General features: G+C 41.4%; 2 protein-coding genes across 4 annotated transcripts in view; both read right to left on the reverse strand.

The window, feature by feature from the left end:
* On the reverse strand, positions 1-21,361 carry ERP27 (endoplasmic reticulum protein 27). 2 transcript variants are annotated; one of them, XM_040642185.1, is made up of 7 exons: positions 20,397-21,361; positions 19,935-20,035; positions 18,070-18,207; positions 6,670-6,786; positions 2,410-2,535; positions 1,110-1,205; positions 1-700 (listed from the first exon to the last, which is right to left on the reverse strand). In XM_040642185.1, the coding sequence occupies exons 1-7, from the start codon at positions 20,488-20,490 to the stop codon at positions 653-655; spliced, it is 720 nt and encodes a 239-aa protein (XP_040498119.1). In that variant the 5' UTR covers positions 20,491-21,361; the 3' UTR covers positions 1-652. The 2 variants fall into 2 exon arrangements, with proteins under 2 accessions (XP_040498119.1, XP_008705265.1); XM_008707043.2 differs by having other exon boundaries at positions 1,110-1,307.
* A 140-nt stretch (positions 21,362-21,501) lies between these two features.
* The window catches only part of ARHGDIB (Rho GDP dissociation inhibitor beta), a 19,151-nt gene continuing 16,459 nt past the window's right edge, over positions 21,502-24,193 (reverse strand). For both annotated transcript variants that reach the window (XM_040642186.1, XM_008707042.2), the window contains one exon: positions 21,502-22,200. In XM_040642186.1, coding sequence (XP_040498120.1) covers positions 22,001-22,200 — 200 coding nt within the window. In that variant the 3' untranslated portion in view covers positions 21,502-22,000. The remainder of the gene's footprint in view (positions 22,201-24,193) is intronic.

The following is a 24,193-nucleotide window of genomic DNA, read 5'->3' on the forward strand; positions in this document are numbered from 1 at the left end:
TAACATTACGGCTCTTTATTTACTGTGCGTTTGTTGATTTAGGCGGGAGTTAGGAACGCTAAACAAGCATGGGCTTTTCACATAGTCTGTTTCGGCTGAGTTTGGAGACTTGGAAACATCTTTCGACCCTGGCAAAAAGACAATTCCAGAAAGGTGTTTAAAGCCTTCTTTTTGTACCTGGCCCTGAGTTCGAGAGGGACATGTGCTTGTGAAGAAAGCAGAGTTTCCAACGCCTTCGTAACGACAAAAGAGCAGAAGCTCTGGTGTGCCTAAGTCCTGTGCGGCGTACAGATGTTACAGCAAATGACAACCCAGAACAGCCTCCTTCCAGGGGTGTCTCCCTGTCAAAGGGACATCACAGGACTTCTCTTAAAGGCGTCCTCCGTGGTGTGTGTTGCAGTGTATGGGACTACGCAGTATGAATGCGGAGGAGAAGAGTGCATGGATAGTGAGAGAGCACAGACAATTTAAAAGGAAGGATAGGGAGAGTAAATGAGATTTTAAGGAACAAAATGGAGAGCTGTGTGTGTGTGTGTGTGTGTGTGTGTGTGTAAGGCCCGGCAATCCTGTTGCTTGGTGTCTCTGAGGTTCGAGTTGCCCTTTTCTCATTTCATGTAAATACTTAGTAGTCTGCAGAAGTATCAGGGAGAGATCAGAGTTCCACCTTTGGAGTCTTTTCTTCTGATTCATGATTTTCTCTCTGAAAAACACCATGACACTGTTGCTTAGATTGCGAGCCCACACTTGGTTTTGAGCTCTGAGATTAGCAAACTGAGCTATTTAACAACTCCCGGAAGTCCTAAATGCACCCTTATTTTTATCTCATGAATTCTTATATCAAGGAATTTGGGCTGTTTCCCATTAATAATGTCAACAACACAGTAAAACTCCCAATTCAGCTCCTTTGAATATGCGCGACGTTTGCAAAGACGCACGTGTACTTCTATTCTCACGACTCTATCCTAGTAAGCATCCCGATCCTCTCCACCGTGGATCCTCATGTACCTTTGCTCTTAATCAAATCCAGTAGAGCTCAAAGACTTTTAAAGGGAAATAAGAGGACACAGAAAGGAAAACTCCACTTGCCGACCCTGGGGTCTCCCACTCACCAGCCGCTTCCCTTGGAGGAATCCGTCACAGAAGTTTTGCACACGCTCCACAGAAACTTCTGCTCCGGCCAGTGTATCCCACGCCTCATCTAGAGTCTGGTAAATTGCCAAGGCGGGCAGTTGAGACTCCTTTAGTTTGAAGAAGGAGATCACTTTCCCATTGGCCTGCACCCCACTGTCCACCAGAATAAAAAGAACCTGCAGTTGGAGAGGTTTGAAAGGGGAAAAAAAAAATCTATCTAAGGTCCGCAGGAGAGACAACGCATGATTGTTGCCATTTGCACTGAGTCAACTTGTGGTCTGTGCCCTATAATGGAATGAATTTCTTCTTCTCTTTCTCTGTATTTTATCCCTTCGATCAGGTTTATTTCATTTTAAGAACATAGAATTGGAGGCAGCTTTAGTGATTAGCTAAATGCATAAGAATAGCAGATAATACATTTTAAATTCTGTTTCTGGTACTCTCGAGCTGTGTGACTTTGGCACATTACTCAGCCTCTCTGAGACTCGGTTTTCTCATTGGCAAAATAGACTTTTGTTGGAGAGATTAAATGAGAGGATCCATTTAATATGTCCAGTACGGTTTTTAGCATATGGTGAATGCTTGATAAATGTCAACTATTTGATATTATTAAATCAAACCTTCAACCCAAAGTAGAAACCTTTAGAATGTTCTTGTTAGAGCATCACTTACATTCAGAAACACTGAAAACTTCCAGTGTTAGGGAAAGAGCCGCCAGAAAGCTGGCTTATGTTACTACCAGACAGTTGTCAACACTGGAAAGGTCTAGTTTAATGCAGTAGCCTTGAAGTGGTTGAAGATTTACTAGTTCAGTGATACCAAACAGAGCTGCACAAGGTAGAGAAGGAACAGAACTAAATAGTTATTGGACATCTGTAGACACCAGGTACATGATGGGTGCTTTATATGAGAAAGAAGTCCCGAGTCTAAAACTTGAACAGGTTATGGCCAAGAATAAATACACTGTGACTAATAGAGGATTTTTATTTTCAGCATCTTTGGGTCTCTATTTTTCTCTCCACTTCTCAATGCAGGAAAAAAAAATAGACTTCCCACTAAGGGAAGATATGGTTATATAGGTCCTTTAACAGTATAAAATAGATCTTTAATTTTAAATCAGAGTAATGTGATTCATTATGTCCCAGTTCTTACTTTGTTATTGCTTAACCATACTCACTTTCCTTATTTATCCTATCTCCCTGGACTCATCTCCTCTATTTTAGTGTCCTGTGTCCTGGTACTGAGTGGTCAGAAGGGTGTCTCCCATTTCAGACTTACCTTTCCCTGGAAGAGCTTGGCTGCCTCCCTGTATCTGTGTAGGCTTTCTTCATATTCTGGGGAGGCCTTGTTCATTATCAGTAGAAGATGAATCTGGATCATGCTATCAAATAGGCCAATCGCTGTCTGGCAAACGGAAGTGTGTTATAGTGGAAAGAAAGACACAAGGAGAAAAAAAAAACACATTAGTGGCAACCCAGGAAATAAGTAGGCTGAAATATAAAAGAGAGCTGTCCATCCATAACACAAATGGTAACTAGCCTCCCACGTGGCCCTCAAAAGTCTCACCCTCTGGCCGTCATGCAACTGTGTAGATCCCACCTGCTCATGCCGGCTAAGGCTGAGCGGAGTAACCACTGGGATATTGCAGAAATGAGAGAGCGTGACTTCCAAGGTTAAGTCACACGTGACAAGTGGCCTCTGCTTTGCTGTCTCTTCTATCACTCACTCTGGGGAAAGCCAGTCCCCGTGTGGGGCACTCAAGCAGCCTTATGAAGAGATTCACACAGCACAGAGCTAACAGCCGGCACTAACTCCCCAGCCACGTGAAGAGGATCCTGCAGCTCGAGCGAAACCTGCAGGTGACTGATGCAAGAGCCTCCAGATCAGAAGTGCCAGCCCAGCCACTCCCAAACGGTTAACCACCGAAGCTGTGGGACAGAATCAATTTTTACTATTCTAAGCGGATACGTTTGGGGGCGATCTGTTGCACCTCAATGGACGAGGAATACACCATGTAACATATCAGTTACTTTTTTCAGTCCCTCTTCCTGTCCCAAGAGCAGTCAGACACACCTTTGAATGTTTCTCATGTGCTGGGCACTGTTGCCAGGTCTTTACATATAGCTAATTGAATCCTTGAAGTTTCAGTTTTATTTTTTTTTCCTTTTTTTCCCTTTTTAAAGATTTCATTCATTTATTCGACAGAGATAGAGACAGCCAGTGAGAGAGGGAACACAAGCAGGGGGAGTGGGAGAGGAAGAAGCAGGCTTATAGCAGAGGAGCCTGATGTGGGGCTCGATCCCATAACGCTGGGATCACACCCTGAGCCGAAGGCAGACGCTTAACCGCTGTGCCACCCAGGCGCCCCCGAAATTTCAGTTTTATTAATGAGGATATGGAGGCACAAACTCTCCCAAAGTCACAGAAGTGGCGGACTGGGAGTCGCACCAGGCGGTCTGGTTCCAGAGGCCAGGCTCGCAATCATCAGGAGATGCTGCCTTACGCATAGCTCATTGCAAAACCCCGTCTAAACCGGCTCAGCCAGAAGCCGTCTACCAAACCTCAGCAATAAGATAAGCTCTTCGGGAGACCGGAAGCATTGGCCCTTTATTTGCTGATGAGAGATGGTGATTTCCCATGAATTTGTCCGTGATGGAGGGGGTGGGACAGCCATGAGCCAGAGGACAGGAGAGAGTGTGAAACTATGGCATTGGCTCACTTCATTTCTTTTTCCTGAGTGTTCCAAGTGTCTCTGTTTTAAATATATCCCATCCCTTTTCACTTCTCCCTCCTAAATACAGAAAGCACTGCTGTAAAACCAGCGTGTGTACAGGAAGAGAAGAGTGCGGAGGAATAATGAACCATCAGGGCAGACTCCCAGGATGGTGGGAAGGGCAGCAGCTAGGTAGACTTCTGGAAGCTACGCACTGCTCTGTAGAGATTCTCCAGCTCTATCGGCCATCAGTGAGTTCTTTCCCAAGATTTTCTCCCTGGAGTTTAAAGCCAGTTCTTAGATTTTAAATTTGGGAGATTGGATGTTAAACAACCATCTCTTGTTCCACTAAATCCTGCTACTTAAATGTACAGCATGCATCTATCCTCCCATAGCAGAGATGGAGGATGATTTGGGGGAAGGCAAGAAATCAAAGCTAAGGAGTCAAAAGGTACAGCTGTCTTAGCATAGAAGGGATTGGGCATCTCGGAAGTGATTAATTTAATCTTAATAGACACAGCCTGATTTTTCACCTTGAAGGCAAGTACTAAGTGTGTGCATTAAAAGTATACAGCTGGGGGGAGGGTGGTGCCTGGGTGGTGCAGTCATTTGAGTTTTTGGCTTTTCATTTTAACTCAGGTCATGATCTCAGGGTTGTGAGATCAAGCCCTGCATCGGGCTCCACGCTCAGTGCAGAGTCTGCTTAAGACTCTCTCTTCCTCTCTCTCTGCCCCTGCCTCCCTGTAAAATAAATAAATAAACCTTAAAAAAAAGGTCGTATACAGCTGGCCTAATACACGGTTGTGGGTTTCTGCCTCCTTGTTGTCACTGTGCAAACCTCTTCATCAACAGCAGGTGAGAAACAGCTATAGTAGTGGGGGCAGGCCTCCAAGTGAAAAATGTCATTTATAGGAAATGAAAAAAGTCACAATAAAAGTGGGACTTGCTTCTCTAAAGAAATTCTTACCTGATTTCTTCTTGATGTGATTTACTTTCACTACTGAAGTGGAACTTAAAAATAGCATCAGTATTTTGTAAAAGACGAGACGGCCAGGCCTAAGAACTCAGGAAGGCCGGCCCTCACCCCTACCTTCATTCACCTGCAGAACTCCAGGACCCCGGGGCCATAAACCCAGGGACTCTCAGATCATCTCTTCTGCCCCCATGCACTCCTGACCTCTGTAGACATAATCATGAGAATGACGACAGTCTGGGAGAAAAATGCCTGTTTGATTATTGCTGCCAACCCCCCTGGGGTGCCTGTGTTTGGAATCTTAGCAAAAGTAGAAATGGAGTCACCGTTCCGTGAAGACAAGCGCGGTGTGAGAGGTGGACAGGAATTTAGTCAACAGGAAAAGGGGTGTTTCCTATTGAAAGCTGTGTGGGGCCATGGAATAAACCACAGGATTCAGTCAGACAGACGAGTCATTAAAAAAAGCAGGGACAAGTGCAAAGGGCTGTGTCTGGAGCTCAAATTGCTAGTAATACGGCCTTGAGGAAGTTAGTCCACTTTTCTGAGCTCTCTTTTCTTCTCCTGCAAAACGGAAATAGGCAATATAAACGAATGCATCGTCAGCTAAACTTCCTGCCTTCCATTATGCCTTTCCTGCTTACCATGGGATCCCGAACAAATCACTTGCATCTTAAATGTGCTCCTCCATAAAATGGGTGTAATAATTTTCTCTGTCCTACCTCAAAATGTCAGCGCGAAGATTACATGAGAAATGGTTTGTGAGTTCTAAAACTTGAGATGTGCCTCTCAAGTCGTGTTATTAGAGGATGGAAAGCATTTCTGAACTGAGGAAGTCACTGGAAATTCATACAGTATCACTTTAAGGTCTACGTCAGGGAAAATAAAAGACAAGGCATAGAAGGCCCCTGTAGCGGCTGTCGAGTGAGACGCGCAGAAGATTATCAGAACAGGTGGATCATAACCTTCACCCGGCTTGCGTGCAGCACGCAACACCGAAAGAAGACTAATCTAGAAAGAAAGCTGACCACCGTGAAGGTCTAGGCCTGCGCCGGGAGTGCCAGACCAGGAATTGTTAGTTACTGGTCCACAAGGAGCTAGGGAGAGGTTTTAAAAGCTTTTATAGAAATTTTACTTTGCTGTAACATCCAAATATGTGAGTAGGGGGCCTTATTTTTTAATATGTCGTTTGTCTTTGAATTTACTTTCATTGTATTTGCAAAAGTATTGGTCACGAAGACGCTTGGGGAAAAAATGGACCTTTAGCAGAGATTGTGATTTTGTTTGACAAGTGTGGTCTAGAGGGTTGCTCGGATGGGTTGCCTTTAGCGAACCCTCCCAGGCAGCAAACCTCAGAAGTTTTTGACCAGTTATCTTGGCTTTGCATTCTGGCTCTCTTTCTCACTAGTCGTCTAGTAAGTCTCTCTTTTTTAAAAAAGATTTATTTATTTATTTGAGAGAAAGAGAAAGCACAAGTGGGAAGGGCAGAGAGAGAGAGGGAGAGAGAATCCCAAGCAGACTCCATGCTGAGTGCAGAGCCTGATGTGGGGCTCGATCCCAGAACCCATGAGATCAGGACCTGAGCCAAAACCAAGAGTTGGATACTCAACTGAATGAGACACCCAGGTGCCCCCAATGGGTATTTAAGTTTTATAACTTTGTTTCTTTCTTTGTTGAATAGGGACAAGTCTATCAAACCTAAAGGGGTGTAATAAGGACAGCAACATAAACAACAATAATGACAGTTAACAGGTCAAAAGATGAGAACTCCTGGAGGAAGGGATCTCTGCTATGGAGACAAGTACCCTCTCTGACACAGGGACTTAAGGGTCTAGAAACAAGGTCTATTGTTTACCGCAGGGTTGTACTCTGTCACCAAGTGGAGGCTGTTGATCTCAATGAAGCGGCTTAATTTGGTGGCATCAATGCTTTCGATGTCTTTGCTTTCTAAAGCCAGTTTTTCATTGTCCACCTGGGTAACGCAAAAAGGATAAAATTGTCACTGTTCTGTTTTTATTCATTTATTGAGAAATGTTTCTGGACTATCTACCACATGTCAAACACTGACTAAGGCTCAAAAGACATAAAGGTAAACAGGAAATATGCTCTGCTTTCAAAGAACACACTGTCCTGTGGGATACAGAGAAGTGAACAGAAATGTCATCACAGGGGAATAGCAGGCCCATATGTCACCTGAAGGAAGAGCAGAAATCTTCCAGAAAGAAGCAACTCTTGAAAAGTAGCTAAAACTTGGTCAGGTGAGTGAGGACGGGGATGGAGTTGTAAATTAAAACACAGTATTTGCAAGGCAAAAAAAAAGCCAAAAAGATGTGAGATGCCATGTTCTGGAAGCTGCCGCTGGTTTGCTATGACTATAACAGTGATGTTAAGAGTTAGTAGGAGACAAACTGAGGGCTTCAGAGGGGAGGGGGTGGGGGATTGGGATAGGCCGGTGATGGGTATTAAGGAGGGCACATATTGCATGGTGCACTGGGTGTTATATGCAAATAATGAATCATGGAACATTGCATCAAAAACTGGAGATGTACTGTATGGTGACTAATATAACAAAATAAAAATTAAAACAAAACAAACAAAAAAAGAGTTAGTAGGAGAGAGACAAGGTTAGCGGGGTGGGCTGGGGCAAGCTTCCAAAGGGCCTTGAAGCTGAAGTAAATGGATTAAACTCTAACCAGATGGCATTTCTGTGAGTAACAACTTGCGTGTCCTCTTTTATGAAGTGCCTACACAAATCACTTGCCTGTTTTTCTGTTGTCTATCTTTTTCTTGCTGGTTCGAAGATATTTTTATACATTCTATACATGAGCCCTTTGTTGCTTCTATATTGCATTATCTTCCCTCACTGGGACCTTCCCTTTTATTAGTTATTGCTCATAAACAGAAGGTGATTTCAATGTAGTTGTGGTTATTAATCATTTCCCTTACAGCTGGTGTGTGTTTTTGTTTTATTTAAAACTCTTTGACTACACCAAGGTCATGAAGATATTCTCTTATATTATCTTCTAGAAACATTACTATTTTATCTTTCACAATAGATTGGAAATCTAACTGGAACTCATTTTTCTCACTTTAAAATGGATGCATTATCCTTTTCTAAAATATACATTAAAATCACACGTTTCCCTCTTACAGGGCTATAAAGGCATTCAGAAATTTTTTATGTAGATTTCTTATCATTCAGTCCAAAATGTTTTCCAATTTCTGTTCTTATTTCTTCTCTAACCTACTGGCTATTTAGAAGTGTGTTTCTTAATTTATCTTATTAATTTCTAACTTAATTTCTACATTTTATTTATATCATTTGTCAACTTCTAGATATGTTATACGTATCCTTAAAATTATGTATACTCTGCAGTTTTCAAATACAATATTCTGTATATACTAACAGCTCACTTGGTTCATTTCGTGGTTCAAATTTTCTATATCTTATTGATTTATTTAATCAGTTTATTCTATCAAGAGAGTAGTATTAAAATCTTCCACTGTGATTGTGCATTTAATCATTTTTTTTACAATTCTGTCAGTTTCTGCTTACACGTTTTCAGGCCATTTATTAGATGAATGCAAATTTAGAATTGTTACATCTTCTGGCCAAATTGAAATATGTATCATTATAAAGCATCATTCTTTATCTCTTGTTGCCTAAAAGACTACTTTGTCTGACATTAATATGTTTGTATCAACTTTCTTTTGGAAGTACTTGCATGGTATAGCTCTATCCTTTTACTTTTTTTTCTTTAGGTAGGAATTACTTTAAAAAAATTTTTTAATTTAAATTTTAGCTAGTTAATATACAGTGCAATATTGGTTTTGGAATTCAGTGATTAATCTCTTACATATAATACCCAGGGCTCATCACAAGTGCCCTCCTTAATACCCATCACCCATTTAGCCCATCTCCTACCTCCCTCCCTCCATCAACCCTCAGTTTGTACTCTTATGTTTTTTTTCCCTCTCTCTCTCTTTCTCTTTTTTCCCCCCTTCCCCCGTCCATGTGTTCATCTCTTTTGTTTCTTAAATTCCACATATGAGTGAAATCATATGGTTTGTCTTTCTCTGACTGTCTTAATTTGCTTAGCATAATACACTCTAGCTCCATCCTCGTCATTGCAAATGGCAAGATTTCATTCTTTTTTTTTTTTAAGACTTTACTTATTGATTTGTCAGAGGTAGAGAAAGAGAGAGAGAGAGAGAGAACACAAGCAGGAGGAGAGGCAGACAGAGGGAGAAGCAGGCTCCCCTCTGAGCAAGGAGCCTGATTCGGGACTCGATCCTAGGACCCTGGGATCATGACCTGAGCCGAAGGCAGACGCTTAACCAACTGAGCCACCCAGGAGTCCCAAGATTTCACTCTTTCTGATGGCTGAGTAATATTCCATTGTATATATACATCACTTCTTTATCCATTCATCAGTCCATGGACATTGGGGCTCTCTCCATAGTTTGGCTATTGTTGATAATGCTGCTGTAAACATCAGGGTGCATGTGCCCCTTCAAGTCTGTAGTTTTGTATCTTTTGGGTAAATACCTAGTAGTGCAATTGCTGCATCATAGGATTTATCCCTTTATTTTTAACCTATTTTTATATTTTACATGGGCCCCTGTGTTTTAAAATGATATGTCTTTTGTAAAAAGCACAAAGTCGTATTTTTTAATCCAGTCTGCTATCTTTGTCTTGTGATTGCATTATTTTATATAATGCAAACACAAATACATTTAATTCCATGTGCATTTCCTATTGGTTCAGCCTGTTCCAAATCCCACTTTCTTTCATTTCTGGACAACTTTGAATTGATTGAGCACTTTTTATTATTCCTTCTTTCCCTTGATTGGCTTAGAAGTTATACGTGCTACTGTCATTCTCTTGAGGATTACCAGCATGCATTACACAACATGCATTCTTTAATTATCTGAATCTAACTTTAACTGGCAATTTTGTCTCTTCTTGGACAATGCAGACATTAGAACACTCTAATAGTTTTCCTCCTTCCGACTCCATTCCTTGACCCGACAGTGAAGACTTACAGGTGATTATTATTGTGTATTTTAATTCTGAATCTCACAAGGTGTTATTATTACTGTCATATAGTCAATATACATTTACACTTATGCACATTCCTATAGTTTAGCTTCTTTTCCTTTCTTCTTGCACTTTTGAGCTTCCAACGGGGATGTTTTGCCTTTTGCCTAGAGAATAACTTTTAGTGTATGTAAGATCCGTTGGGCGCCATGCCTAAAATATCTTCATTTCAGCTTTACTTTGGAAGGCTATTTTTGCTGTAGAATTCTAAGTTGACATTTATTTTCTTTCAGTTTTTGAAAGATATAATTCTTTATATGTAGCATTCCTCTCTTTCTACTAAGAAGTCATCTGTGAAACTTAGTATTAACCCCTTTGAGATTACTTTGAGGGTAATCTCTGATTTAAAATTTTTCTCTTTTTCTTTGAGTTCCAGCTATTATACTATGGCACAGCAAAGGGTAGATTACATCTATGATACATGTGTATAATTATGTATGTGTAGTGGTGTATGTGTGTTGGTATATATGCATGTATGCATGGGTATATATATATATTTATATATTCATATATAATCATCTTAATCCAATTACAGGGATTGAGATGATTTAAATCTGTTGCAGTCCTTGGGAGGGCGGATCTACTTATGGTACATCCTCGTTCTTAGGATACTGTTCTTTAGGGTCGAAAGAGGGGCAAATGGTGTTTTACTAAATCTACCTCCTAGTTCTGCTTCTGGGCCTTGAATTTCGATGTTTACTTTTCTGGCTTCTCGAGGGTCTTAAAAAAGCTAGTGAACTTCTCAACCTCTTGACTGCTTCAAGAACTGGCAGGAAAAGCTCCCCAGACAAAAAAACAGTCCCAATGCAGCATTTTCTTTTTGGATTTTCATCTTTTCTAGATCTTAGTTTAGACTTTTCTCCCTCTTTTGCTTGTTCTCCAAAGCCTTCCTCCCTCCTTTTCTGCTTGCCTGGCTTTTAAAATAAATTGGTTTTGGTGGAAGGGTTATCTAGTCCATTATCTCATATTTGCATTTAGAGCATTCAGATATATTAAAACATAGGACTTCATACTGTCCATCACTGTTCCAGAGTTTTCCATTCCCCTCCCCCAATCTACTCATGCCCATAAAGGCATAAGATTATGCTTCTATCACCCATAGCAGCTATGCCTATAGACAAATGTTAGCTCCTGAACGGTTCTGTTTCCTAAAATAGTTTGAGATCCTTGGGCCACCAACCCTTGGACATCTCAACCCCTTTCCCTTGTACCTGCTATCTCATATAGGTCCTACCCGATCTGATCTTGCACTGGATCGGAACCATTGTTTTGGCCCCAAGATACTTTCTCTCAGTCTACCCAGAAACGTCAGAGGTAAGTCTCCTTTTAGTTTATGCAGGAGGGAATTCAGACAAAGATAAAGTCACTAAACTGTAGGAATCTGAGATTGTTCCTTATCGTCATTTCCATGATGACTCCCATTGCCTGTTTTTCTCTTCTTTTGTTCAAGGTGGTCTCCCATCGGGTTAGTTAAAAGCAATGTGCACCTTTAAGAAGCCCAATGCACTCTATGGTTAATAATATTAATTCTCTTGTAGCACCTTGCGAATGAATTATTTGTCCAGTGCCTGCTGTATGTTAGGCACCGAGGCACAGGAGTGCTTGACATTCACTCAGTTAGCAATTTAATCACTTTATTTTATGCCGGTGCTCACAACTCAAATTTATAAAACAAATAAACGCTGAAGTGCATAAAAATGTATTTCAAAATAAGAGTTTTGAAAAAACATCACCGAAACCATAGGATATTTTAAAATGTGAACTCCCTCTGTATATTTAATTGTTTTAATATTCACAAAGTTCTGAGCAGAAGGCTTGGGGCAGAAATAGCAAAGCAAGAGAAAGTCTTCCTAGGGGGGAGTCCTTGCCTGGCGGCCCCTCCCATCCTACTCTGAGAGTCAATGAGAGTCAGGAGAGAAAGAAAATGAGCACACAGGGGCGCCTGGGTGGCACAGCGGTTAAGCGTCTGCCTTCGGCTCAGGGCATGATCCTGACGTTATGGGATCGAGCCCCACATCGGGCTCCTCCACTATGAGCCTGCTTCTTCTCCCACTCCCCCTGCTTGTGTTCCCTTTCTCGCTGGCTGTCTCTATCTGTCAAATAAATAAATAAAATATTAAAAAAAAAAAAGAAAAGAAAATGAGCACAGTCTCTGAGCTGCGGCTTTGCCAGCTGGCATGTCTCCTTCACACTTAAGGCTTTGCTAATTGCAAACATCAGAATCATCATTATTATAATCACAACCGGGGCCCTTTTAATATTTCATGTGTCTAAATACTTCCTGATTATTTGTCTAGGAACTTGCAGGCCTGGTGGCCGCGCCTCAGCTAACAGAGCTGCGCTGTGGCCAGCAGCCCCTCCCTCGCTGCTCTTTTCCAGGCAGTCCCTCATCATTTCCCAGAACAGGGAGAACAGGAAGTGCCAGTTACTCCAGGTGTTTCTGGACGTCAGGAATGCAGTATACTGGAGGCAGAGGATGTTAAGGGGTGATAACATTCTCTAAGTAGCAAAGAGTTTTAATAGAATCCACTCTCCTGAAGTCTCTCCAGTGTGTAGTGCTTCTTTTAAACAAAACATGGCGGATTAGTTCACCATGTCTAATAAACTCTGGAACATTCATGTGTAGGGTTTCTGAAAACATTTGAACAGGAAATCTCCCTTCTGTAAAGGGAATGATTTGCATAATGCACTGGACAGAAAATCCGACCCTGAAACCAAGAGTTGGGGAAAAAATTTTTTATATATTTTTCCAGGTTTTGGAAAGAATTTTACTTGAGATATCATATTTTTTTTTCTCCCCGAGAAAAGAGGCACCAGAAGAAAAACAGAAACAGTAAGCCAGAAGGGTTGCCACCTTAAAATATAATTTTGAGTCTTCCCAAGAGTATTTGAAGTGGATTGTTTTATGTTTTAGACACTGTATCATACCAACCGATTAGTTTTTTTCCTGTTCATTAGTACTTCAACAATATTCCTTTGAATTCCTGTGTATTTCTCTAATTAAGAACCTAGTTTTTCATAAACTGTGTCAAAGTCGTCTTGGTTTACGCCATAGTTATAGTATTAAGTGTCTTGAATAGCACTGAGAAATCATTTGTGAAACAAATACCCTCACGCTCCTGCGTTGGTTTTCATAAAGTGCTTAGCTCGCCATGTATTCGGTAAATATATACTTTACAAAAAAATACTTCATAATTTGACATATCTCACTTCTTGCATTTATTAGCTTATTTTTATGCACTAGTTCCTTTTGATTCTCTTTGTTTGGCAAGGTGCATTTCTTATAATAGGAATCCAGCACACAACCGTCCAAAGAATGAAAGAATGCCTTCACTGTGTTTCCAGGACTATCCCACTGGGTCAAAGTTAGGCTAAGTATAGTTCTTAAAATAGAGGTGATTGAGGAAACCCAAAGCAGGGTAAACATTCAAATAATATCTGAAATTCCATTTTAGAACAGGCTCATGGTTTATTCAACCCAGGATTCCATCTCCGTTAGGGCAACAAGGAGGGTGCTGTCAGAGAGGGTGGAGGGCCTGCCTGCAGTCATATTCACAAAAGACAAGCTGTCATACACACCAAACAGGTTGTCATACACAACTTTTTATTGTTTCACTGACTTGAATTCTTTCTGATCACGTTTATGTAGTTGGCAGGCACTGTTTCTGGAGAGCGATGTGTTCCATGCATATATAGCATTTGCTGGCTTTGGATCGCTCTAACATTTCAAAGCATCCAGCAATGTCCACTCCTTACAGTCTTCCTGTTTTTCCCCTTACCATTATGCCAGCTCGTCTCTAAATATGCTCTTACAATTGAAAATTCTCTATGTCTACATTCTGAGATTTCTTTGCCAAAATATGTAATGCCTCGATTAAATCTCGAGAAGTAATCTTAGGGTTTAAGTAGTTCCGGGGGATAGAGAAATGGTTTAGGAGAAGGTTTAAACAAGTAGGCTTGAGAATGAGGAGCCTGATAGAATCTAGGAGTAGAAACAAATGTTTTCGTCAGGCATAAGTACTTCAGAAAGTCACCATAGTATCACAGAAATGGCATGTTTTGGAGATAGCAACGCTGGGTATGAATCAGACGTCTGTTTATTCTACAGCTGTGAGACTATGCATCATGGAGCTTTAGTGTCCTTATTGATAATGCAGGGATAATAATAATTATTTCATCAGATTCTTTTGAGAATTAAATGGTAAAACACTGACAAACACCTAGCATCATGTCTATCAGAAGTTAGGCACTAAAGACAAACAAACAAAATGAATAGAATGAACTATACATTTAAGATGAAGGCAGGTACCCCAAATTTCCCAACAGGTTCACTTTTCCCAATTTATAAAAGAATAGTCTTGATTGATGTTCTTAAAAAAAAAAAAAAGAAGAAAGAAAACGTCATCCCAAACTCCTAAATAATAGTTCTATTAAAATACAGACTAAACTTTTGAAAGTATAAACTGAGAAAAACATGTTTCTCTAAAAGCTGTCATGGCACAGGTGGAACTTCTCCCGGACCTGCCAGCGGAGTAGGGCCGGAACCAGGCTGTTTGCTCTTGGTATGGCACATCAATAATCTCACGCACAGGTTCCCAGGAGTTCATTCAGAGGAGGTCTGCCACTAGTGCTAAAGAAACGTGAACTGCCCTGGGAAGTCCTCAACAGGGCTTTATAAAGAACACATTGCGAGCTAGGCTAATGCACCCATTAGAGGTCGGAAAGCCTGTAGAGACCTTGGAAGCAACAGCACTGCCTTTTCTTCCCCACATGTGTATCTTGGTAGTACTATTTATTTGTTTGTTTGTTTATTGAATTTTTAAATATTTTGAGTGCTAAGACTTTTAAATCAGGCCTTTGTGAGATTTAGAAACACCGAACTGGGAAAGAAGTACTTGTGGACATGTAGCTGATGAGCATGTCTATGGAAGGGTTACTCCCCGTGGTTCTGCAGTCACATAAAAGGCATTAGCCTAACCTTCTGTACCTGTCTTACCAAAGCTTTTCATGGAGGAGCTCAGTTTAATCCTATTTCACAATGGTGAAACTAACAACCTGCAGCTGCTGTCCAGGTAGACCGAGGATTAGGGACTCAGATGGTCTTTGGGATGAGTCAGTTTCTTGGGCACTTCTGAGTGTCCTCGTGACCAGAGGCATATTGTGCAGCTTTGGAATAAAATGTGCATAAGTCGTGGTTCCCGCCCTTGAATAGTTCATGGTCTAATGTCACTATTAGGTGAGACAGACACTGAGATACATGACATGCACTCTAAGGCGGTAAATGTAAATAAAGATATGGAACTATAGAAGCATAGGTAGGCCGATTTGAAGATTCCATGGAGGTTTTGTGAAGGAGACATCCTAAACTGACTCACGGGGATAGGAGTTCGCTGGGTGAGGCTAAGTGACAGGGGCCATTGAGGGCGGTGGCATTCTAGTCGGGGGCCTGTGTGAAGTCATGGAATTGTATACTTGCTTAGCGAGCAGGTAAAGCCTACCTTGGGAATGTGCTAGAAAAGGGATTAGAGAAGCAGGTAGTGGCCAGGTCACAAAGACTATATGTACCATTAAATATCTTGGTTTTTATCTTGTAAGAAATGGAGAATACTGAAGAGTTTTTAGGAAGGGAGTGTCACAGTCAACTTTCCATTTTAAATATATCATTGTGATACCAGTCTAGAAATTGAATATGAAATAGCAAACGGAGACTAATTAAGAAGCTATTGAAATGGTTTCTGCCATAGACGCTAGGAGCCTAAATGAGGAATGAAGTAGAAAGAGTGAAGGAGAATATAGATTCAATCAGATTTGAGGTACATTTGGTAAAAATTAGACTAAATGAACATAGCTGATCAATAAAAGTGTTTTAGAGGAAAGAGCATAATTTAACAGGTGCAGATGATAAATTCAGTTTTGAACATATTGGGACGGTAACGCTTAATGAAAATATCCCAAATAGTTATATACAGCAAGCATTTGAATCATGAGAGAGGTCCAGGCTAGAGATAAAACATTTCAGATCCTCAGCAGACACATAATAGTCAAAAAGAATTGCATTACCTAAGGAAAAGATAGTCATTAATTCATTGATTCACTCAACAAACACTTAATGGGCACCTGCTCCATGACTGACACTTTTCTAGCCTCTGTAGTTGAAGTGGTGAACAAAATAGTCTCTGCTTCTACAGAAGGCAAATTCTATTACCCAGATTGGGAAGAGCATTGGGGTGAGGAAGCAGTGTACATGGAGCCAGAGGCCTCAAGGAGACTAAGAAAAGAAGAAGAGGACCAGAAGTAGGTTCCTAGGAGTTAAGGAAAGAAAGAATGTTAAAGAGACAGTCAACCATGTCAAATATGGCAGAGATGTTCACTTAAATAAGACCTAAAGCACATTCATTGGGTTTGGAAATATGGAAGCCATGCTGACCGGGAAGAAATAAGTTTTAATGGAGTGTGGGGCATAGATTAGATAGCAGGGTATGTAAGAGCTTGAAGAAAATTGGAGACACTGAATATAAAATACATTTAAAAGAGATTTGGATGGGAAATGAAATATATAGGATGGAAGCTCGAGGGGGAAGGCCATGTAGTGCAGAAATCTTGAAAACTTTATCTTTTGTCCTGATTTTGCATTTCCAGTAGATTCCATCCATCTTTATCTTGATATTCCACCAACAATACTAACTTAACTAACTAAAGCATCAGAAATCCCTAGTTTTGTGTAGGACCCTCATTATTCCTACATACTCTGGCTTTAAACTTTGCCTCCTTTCCAGAAATTTTATGTTTAATCATCAGCAGGACCTGTCTTTTCTTCACTTTTTTCTTTTTCTTTAAATTTTAAAAAAGATTTTATTTATTGATTTGAGAGAGAGAGCCTGAGTGCATGAGCAGGGGGGAAGAGGGAAGAGAAGGATGAAGGGGAGGAGGAAGGAGTAGGGAGGAGGAGGGAAAGGGGAGGAGGGAGGGGGGGAGAGGAAGGGGGGGAGGGACAACCTGACTTCCCACTGAGCAGGGAGCCTGATGCGGGCCTTGATCCCAGGACCCTGAGATCATGACCTGAGCCTAAGGCAGACGCTTAAGCGACTGAGCCACCCCTTGTCTTCATTTTCTTTTGTCCCTTCTCTACTGCAGACCCTTCTCTGCTACAGACCCTTAGTGCATGGTTGATTTTGTCAGCCTAACAAAAGTCCTCTCTACTCTTGTGTTTTTGCTTAACAATTCATTCTAGACATCGCTGCCAAAATAATTTTCAAAAACACATTCCTGTTCATGCTATTCCCGGATCTAGAGTCTTTAAGGGCTTTGCAGTCCAACCAAGTTAAATGCAAACCCACTAACCCTCAAGTTCTCCATAATATGGTTTCAATCAAACTTCTCATACACTTTTTTTTCTCCAGACATGTGCCCTGACATCCAGTCAAATTGGCGTCATCACTGTTTCCTAAGCTTGATATTACTCCCACCTTGGAAATGAATTCTCCTCTACTTTGTCCAAATGTTACCTATCCTTTTAAATCCCAGTTCAGTTGTTTCCTTCATCATTTTTTTTTTTTTTGCCAGAATCTCTACTTTGCATTTATCCTTTTAACAACTGTCATACTTTATCCATAGTGATGCTCTTTGGATTGTAGATACTTGTAAACTGTGTTTACATTCTCGACTATATTTTAAGACCATGAGGGCAGAGAACATATTTAACATGTTTTTATTATCAGTATCTTGCAGAGGGCACAGTGATTGTTTAATACATGTTTGGTGAATGTAGGTGAGCTCCCAAGGATATAAAAATAATAAATTTTGGAGCTCAAAATGAACTTAGACATGATATGGTCAAGCTCTTTTATTTTACAGATGAAGGAATTGAAGCTAACAATGTCAAGTGACTTGGCAAGTCGCACAGCTGGTCAGAGACAAAGCAATGCTACAATCCTACCTCTTGACTCTCAGTCTAGTCCCCCTTCCATCTCACGGCAACACCTGTTTGGGAAGCTTGAGCGGAGCCTCCATCTTTGTCATCATTGTCTCTGACTCCTTGGTCCCTGGTACTATCACTAGTATTAAAGACATAGAGCACTTTCTAGGCTCACAGGTTCGTGAATCCATAACCTAAGGAAAAACTGGAAGAAGGCTCGAGCAGCCCACCCAACTTACCAGGCGAAAGAGGGAAATGGTGTTTCCGGTGATGTTGTAATGGGCCAGAACCTCAGAATCAGTGCTGATTCCAAATGACACGTCTTGGAATTTTTGCACCATACTATGAAATAGGGACACTGCTGGTACTTCTAAATCCTAAAAACAAGAGGAAAAAAACCCCACAGGGATTATATTGGAAAGGAGAGACATAGACAGAGAATAGGGAATAGAAATATGCTCACTCATATAAAAAAATCATAGACGTGATTTAGTGTCCGGTGAAGCAACATTTACCTCTCAGAATGCAGGCTCAGTTTGCAGTGAGATTGTTGAATGTTCCAGGCTGGGTGGGCTAATAGGTAACTACAAAATTGTAGCTCAGCCTGAAACTCCTGTCTGGCCTTACCATAAAGCTTATAGTTTATTAGCAGAGAGGAGCCCCTAAACCACAGAGGCCTGCAGAGTGTGGCTGCACTGTCATTCATCTACCCAAGGAAGCAAATGTTTTGGGAACAATTTGTGGAGGAAAGAAGAAATACAAAAGTAAGAAATAGGTGCTGTCAAAGGGCCAAAAAGGAAAAAAAGAAATTAGAATAAAGGAAATTAAAATGGAAGCTCAGAAGTTTTATTAACAGAGCTTTGTGCAGGATGTGGAAGAATGGTCTTCCTCCCCTGCATTAAGCCTGAGGTATTGCCTGTGAAGATACTGTTCCTGTGTCGTTCCAGCTGTAGAACTCAGGCCTTCAGGAGGAAGCAGGGAAGCCATGTCTAAGTAAGGATTCCAGTCCTTCCATAACAAGCTGGCATCATTTTCCCTGTCGTCACAGGACCTTTGCCTGGAAGCTCCAGGCAATAAACAGGAGGGAGCATGTCCTTTTCTGACATCTTTCTGGGCTGGAGGGGGAGAAGTACAAAAAGAAAAGAAGCTGACTAGCCTTGCCTCTGGGGTCAAGCCGAGGGAGTTGGTATCTTGCTCATTGGAAAGGGTGTGTGGGGCTCACTCGAGGCTATGAACAATTGCTAATCTAGGCTTCCCCTTTTTAATTCTCCTTAGCGTGGAATTACTCATGGATCAAATGACGGACGGCATCTGGTGGCTGCTTAAGTTATTGCAAATCCCTCCATTCCCACTTTTGTTGCCTTCCCGAGGGTGGCTGTTGTGGTCTCCCGCTCAGATTTCTCATCCTGGAGAATTGCCACCCCCCCACCCCCGTCTTCCTTCCCCACTTGCACCTCATTGCAGCCATTTGAAGCTGTGTACACAGAATTGCCAGAGTGATAGCGAGTTGCAACTAACTAATGGAAATGATTAAGAAGGCCTGCAATAAAAGTAGGGGCTTGATCTGTGAGAATAACCAGATGTTTCTTCAAAGAAAGATAAAAATGCCAGAGCGGTGCCCTTTCATGTATGGCTGCTTTCCCTGGCCAGGCAGTCAACCCGGAAGATGGTGGCTAACACCTTCAATATTCAAAAGGTCATCCTTTTTTCAACATTTCACAACAAACGAAGAGACAGAAGGATGAAGGACTCCCTATTTGGTAAGGCTTTAGAGAGAGATTAACCCTTGGCTACTGTGTTGCCTGGATGATAGAAGTTGGGTTTGCTCTGGCCCCATCCTCAGCAGTCCAGATACAGATTTAAGTTTCAAAGCAGTCCTAGATGAAGAGCCTCAGAGCTCTTGAAGCAAGTATGAGAAACACATAATTCAGAGACTGGGAACGTCTTTGAATTGAGAAGTCTTGACCGAGAAGCTGAAAGCAGACTCTGTGCCCCTTGACTTCTAGTGCAGTATCATCCGGCCAGCAGGTGACTGTCATGGCTGCTCTGAGCTAGGATGTTCCTGGTTCTTTGGGGGTAACAGAAATGGGGTATCTGGACAAACCTGGAAGAAACCTATGACAGCCACCTCAGCAGCAGCGATGAATTCCATGGTCGCTGGGACATCTGTGAGCGACACAGGTTTCTGGGAAGCAGCAGAACCATCTAGAGAGAGAAAGAAGCAGAAGGTGTTGGGATATCAAGTGGAGGGGAGGAGTTCTAAATGCTGAGGGCATCTATACTTTTTCTCTCTATACTGTGGCCAAAGAGATCACGGTTTCTAGAGGCACTGTCATCATCCCGAGGCCTTATTGTTTTACTAACATATGGAGGGTTGACTCCACCTTATAGTTTCTCTCTGAAGGACAACACTTCTCTTTTCTCCACCGGGCAACACAGGCCTTTATCCATTTTCCATTTCCTAGGAATGTTTTGGAGGAAAAGTACCCAGAGCCCTCCCATGTCCCCTTCCCTTCCCCTAGCAACACTTTCACCATATGGTCACCCAAGTGCTTTTTTCTTTTACCTGAAGATTCCTGAACTTCTGCAGCAACTTCAGGGGATAGTCGCCATGTGAGAAGAAATAATAGAAACAGAAGTCTGGATTGGTCAGCTTCCATTGTTCTTTCCCTGCTCCTTCTCCACGCCCTGGACTTTGTGTTTTGGGATATCAATTCAGGACAGCCCACTCCTGGTAATTGGCTGTGGTGGTGTTAGTGTTCTGGGAACTGTGCAGCTGACTCTATGGGAACCTTCAACTTCTGAGATAAAAGACCAAGTTCTGTGACAGGATCTCAGAACATAACCAACCAGAATAAAGTTAAGTCTGTTCACTTTGAATTTTTTTTAAAAAAAGGAAATATTCTTTGCAGGTATTGATCTAAGCACTAGCACACATACAAAGGTAAATATGATCCAATCCAGCCTTTCCCAGCTTAGATTGTTAGTGTGAGAGATGGACAAACAGATCATTTAAATATAAAACGGGAAGTGATTAAAATTGAGAAACTCATAAGATATTATGAGAATACAGACTTAAGGGCATGTAGGACAGTGGCGGGGTTCAGTGAAGGTTTTCTTCCTACAGTGGATGCCTAAGCAGAGTCCTCTGTAAATAGGATGTTGCCAGGCAACAAAGGGGGAAAGAGAGTTTCATGTAAAGAGCCAAACACGGAGATGCAAATGTAATGTGTGAGAGAATTATTAGTAATTGAATTTAGGCCAGATTGTAGGGGCATTATACAATAAGCATAGGATCTTATTCTCTAGGTGATGATGGGATTACGTTGAAAAATCATACGCAGGAAAGAGGCAGGGTCTGATTTGGCCCACGGGTGCCCTGGGAAATCCAAGATGGGATTCCCATAGACAGTGGGATATAAAGGTCTCAAGCTCAGAAGAAAGTTCCATATGGTACTACTATAAAGTAAAATAACTCAAGATTTCTACTACTCATATTCTGAATATCCATTGCTCATTGAACTGGAACAGGGAGACCAAACTCTTCCCAATGATGTAAATACCTTCTCTACGGTGTCCTGCCCACACGCTCTCTGAGGAAACTCACGAATGTAAATGATTTAGTTATCATATTTGTTTGAAGGAAGAAAGCAGGGAAATGAGGGTCTCAGTCAGATCATATATTGTTTTATTTACTCTCTTGTGTTGTTTACAGTCTCCCAGAAAAGAAGAACCTCGACGGGTAGGGAATGTGATTGGGGACTTTCACTGAGCCAGCAGCAACCACAGAAGAATCCAGGGATGGGAATGAGCTCCTGGAACCCAAGGCAAAAGGACTGTTAGTGATGGTTTGCCTATTTCCCGGCCTCTAGTTGCTCAAATGGGAAACATAGAAGGAAATATTAAATGACGGTACTGAAATGAAGAATTTTGAGGATCTGGCCATGATGGGGGACCAGAAGGAAGGGGTGGGATTAAAGCCTGGGTTTTAAGCATCTTGTGCTAGGGAACACTTTGAGAGATGCTGCGGGAGAAGATGTGTCGATAACACAATGTGGGGAGCATTGAGGAAGGGATCCAGCTGTGAACAGCGGGGAGGGACAGGGTGGTGAACATGACTGAGAGGGTACTTCTGGGTGGCAAGGTAGGGAAAGGGATGGGCAGATGCCCTCATTCTGTCCACTCCTTCTTAATGGACAGGTTCCACTCCCAGGTAAGGTGGTCGTGCTTGTCATCATCGGTGAAGAAGGACTTGTTGTGGTAAGTGCCTCGGGCCAGCATGCCCTTCGGGGCCTCCTCAGTCGGAGTCAGAAACTCATACTCCTCTGGCCGAGGCCCATAGCTGCCAACCATAAATGTTGCTTTGTCCACTAGGAAGAAAACAAGTTCATTAGGGTAAGTGTCTGGCAGAGGAAAAGCAAACACAGAAAACTGGAAAATTTGGAGCACGGCCTACAGTGATCAAAACCAAAAGCCATAGTTTCCAAGCCTACCTCAACATCAGATTTACATGGAGCACCTTTCTTTTTTTGTTTTTTGTTTTTTATTTTTTTTAATTTAAAAACAGGTTTTTATTTATGTTTTAAATATGTTGTAAGGCCTTAAAAGACCAGCAGTTTTCCTCCATAGGTGTATCTGTGTCTATATTTCTCTCAGAATTTCTTTTTTTTTTAATAATGATTTTTATTATATTATGTTAGTCACCATACAGTACATCCCCGGTTTTTGATGCAAGGCTCGATGATTCATTAGTTGTGTATAACACCCAGTGCACCATGCAATATGTGCCCTCCTTACTACCCATCACCAGCCTATCTTGTTTTTTTTTTACTTTAAAATATATATATTTTTAAATTGGAGTGCCTTTTAATAATACAGTTTCACGCTCAGAGACTATGGGTCAGTAATCTGCTATGGGCAGTGCCAAGAATCAGTGTTTTTATATTTATTTATTTATTTATTTATTTATTTATTTAGTATGTATGTATTTATTTATTAAAGATTTTATTTATTTGAGAGAGAAAGAGTGCAAGCGAGAAAAATCACAAGCAGGGGGAGCAGCAGAGGGAGAGGGAGAAGCAGACTCCCCACTGAGCAGAGAGCCGGACACATAGGGGGCTTGATCCCAGGGCCCCGGGGATCATGACCTGAGCTGAAGGCAGGCCCTTAACCCACTGGGCCATCCAGGCGCCCCAAGAATCAGTGCTTTTAAAAAGCCTCACAGCTGATGCTAGTGGGAAAGTTGGGAAATCAGTGCCTCGAATCTATGGGGATCAAGACTCTTCTTTTATGGAGATGTAGCAGGTTATACTATTAAAAAATTTCTCATTAATTGAGACCTGAGTTCCAGTCTTGGCTCTGCAACCACTTATGTCACATAATATTTCTGGGTCTCTATTTCTTTCTCGATATGATGAACTTCAAGGACTTCCTATCTGCAAACTATCATTCAATGAACATATCCATTGGGGGAGGTAAGGTAATAGCTGGTGATCAGAATGAACAGAACTCATGGATGGAAGAATTGGATGGAAAGGGAAAATCAATAATTTGGTTAAAAAGAAGTGAAGAACTGGGACAAATGTTGAAAATAGACAACCAAAGTTATTAATAGGTGAATAACTGGGACATATATTAAGAAAAATAGGGCTTTAGAAAAGATAACTAAAGGTAGGTGGGGAGATAGGCACGTAATGTGTAGTTAGCTGTTAAATGTTACGAATAAGTTTGGAGAAACAGCTATAGACATATCAACATCCTTGCCTGAGTGAGGGAACATAGTCTCTATATCCCAAGGAAAACAGGAAGTTGAACTATTTTTTTCATGAGACTTGGTACTGGAAAGACCAGTTAAGATCTTCCAGGTCAACAACCTTCTGTGGGATTTGAGTAATTGAGTGGTAGTCCAAGTCATGCAAATTTGTCAAACAATTTCCCCTCAAGTCCTTTGTTTATTAATTTGGGGGAACTGACCTGCCTTACTGTTTCCCACACCTGGAAGAAGAGAGCCCCCATCACCTTTCCAAGTTTCATTTCTCCCTGCCCGTAATAATGGAAGGAAACTGAAAGCAGTTCCCCAAGGCATATAGTTTAGGTACAACTTGTCAAGAGAAACTGCAGCTCAAATAATGTTGTATTATGTCTCAATCATTGCTTTTCTTAATTCTAGAAAGAATTCTATTTCTTTGTTTTTAAAAATTAAGTGCTACTCCATGTTCCCCCACTCCCACTCCACACCTGCCCACATACTACTTCCAGCTCCCCTTCCCAAAAAACACACATGCCACTGGATAGAACCTTCCAGTCTTGGATTTCTCTGACACTTAGGTTTATACCCGTGAACTGCTATTTTTTTTTTTTTTT

The sequence above is a fragment of the Ursus maritimus genome, unplaced genomic scaffold, assembly GCF_017311325.1.
Source record: "Ursus maritimus isolate PB19 unplaced genomic scaffold, ASM1731132v1 scaffold_26, whole genome shotgun sequence".
Taxonomy (NCBI): Eukaryota; Metazoa; Chordata; class Mammalia; order Carnivora; family Ursidae; genus Ursus; species Ursus maritimus.

Bases quoted from the DNA above. Each gene is read 5' to 3' on its own strand.
- ERP27 (XM_008707043.2), bottom strand. From the start codon at position 20,490: ATGGAAGCTGACCAATCCAGACTTCTGTTTCTATTATTTCTTCTCACA. The intron at 20,036-20,396 runs GTAAAAGAAAAA...TTCTCTCTCTAG, and splicing joins AGAAGTTCAGGAATCTTCAG to ATGGTTCTGCTGCTTCCCAG. The intron at 701-1,109 runs GTGAGTGGGAGA...GGTGTTTTTCAG, and splicing joins TCCTCCAAGGGAAGCGGCTG to AGAGAAAATCATGAATCAGA.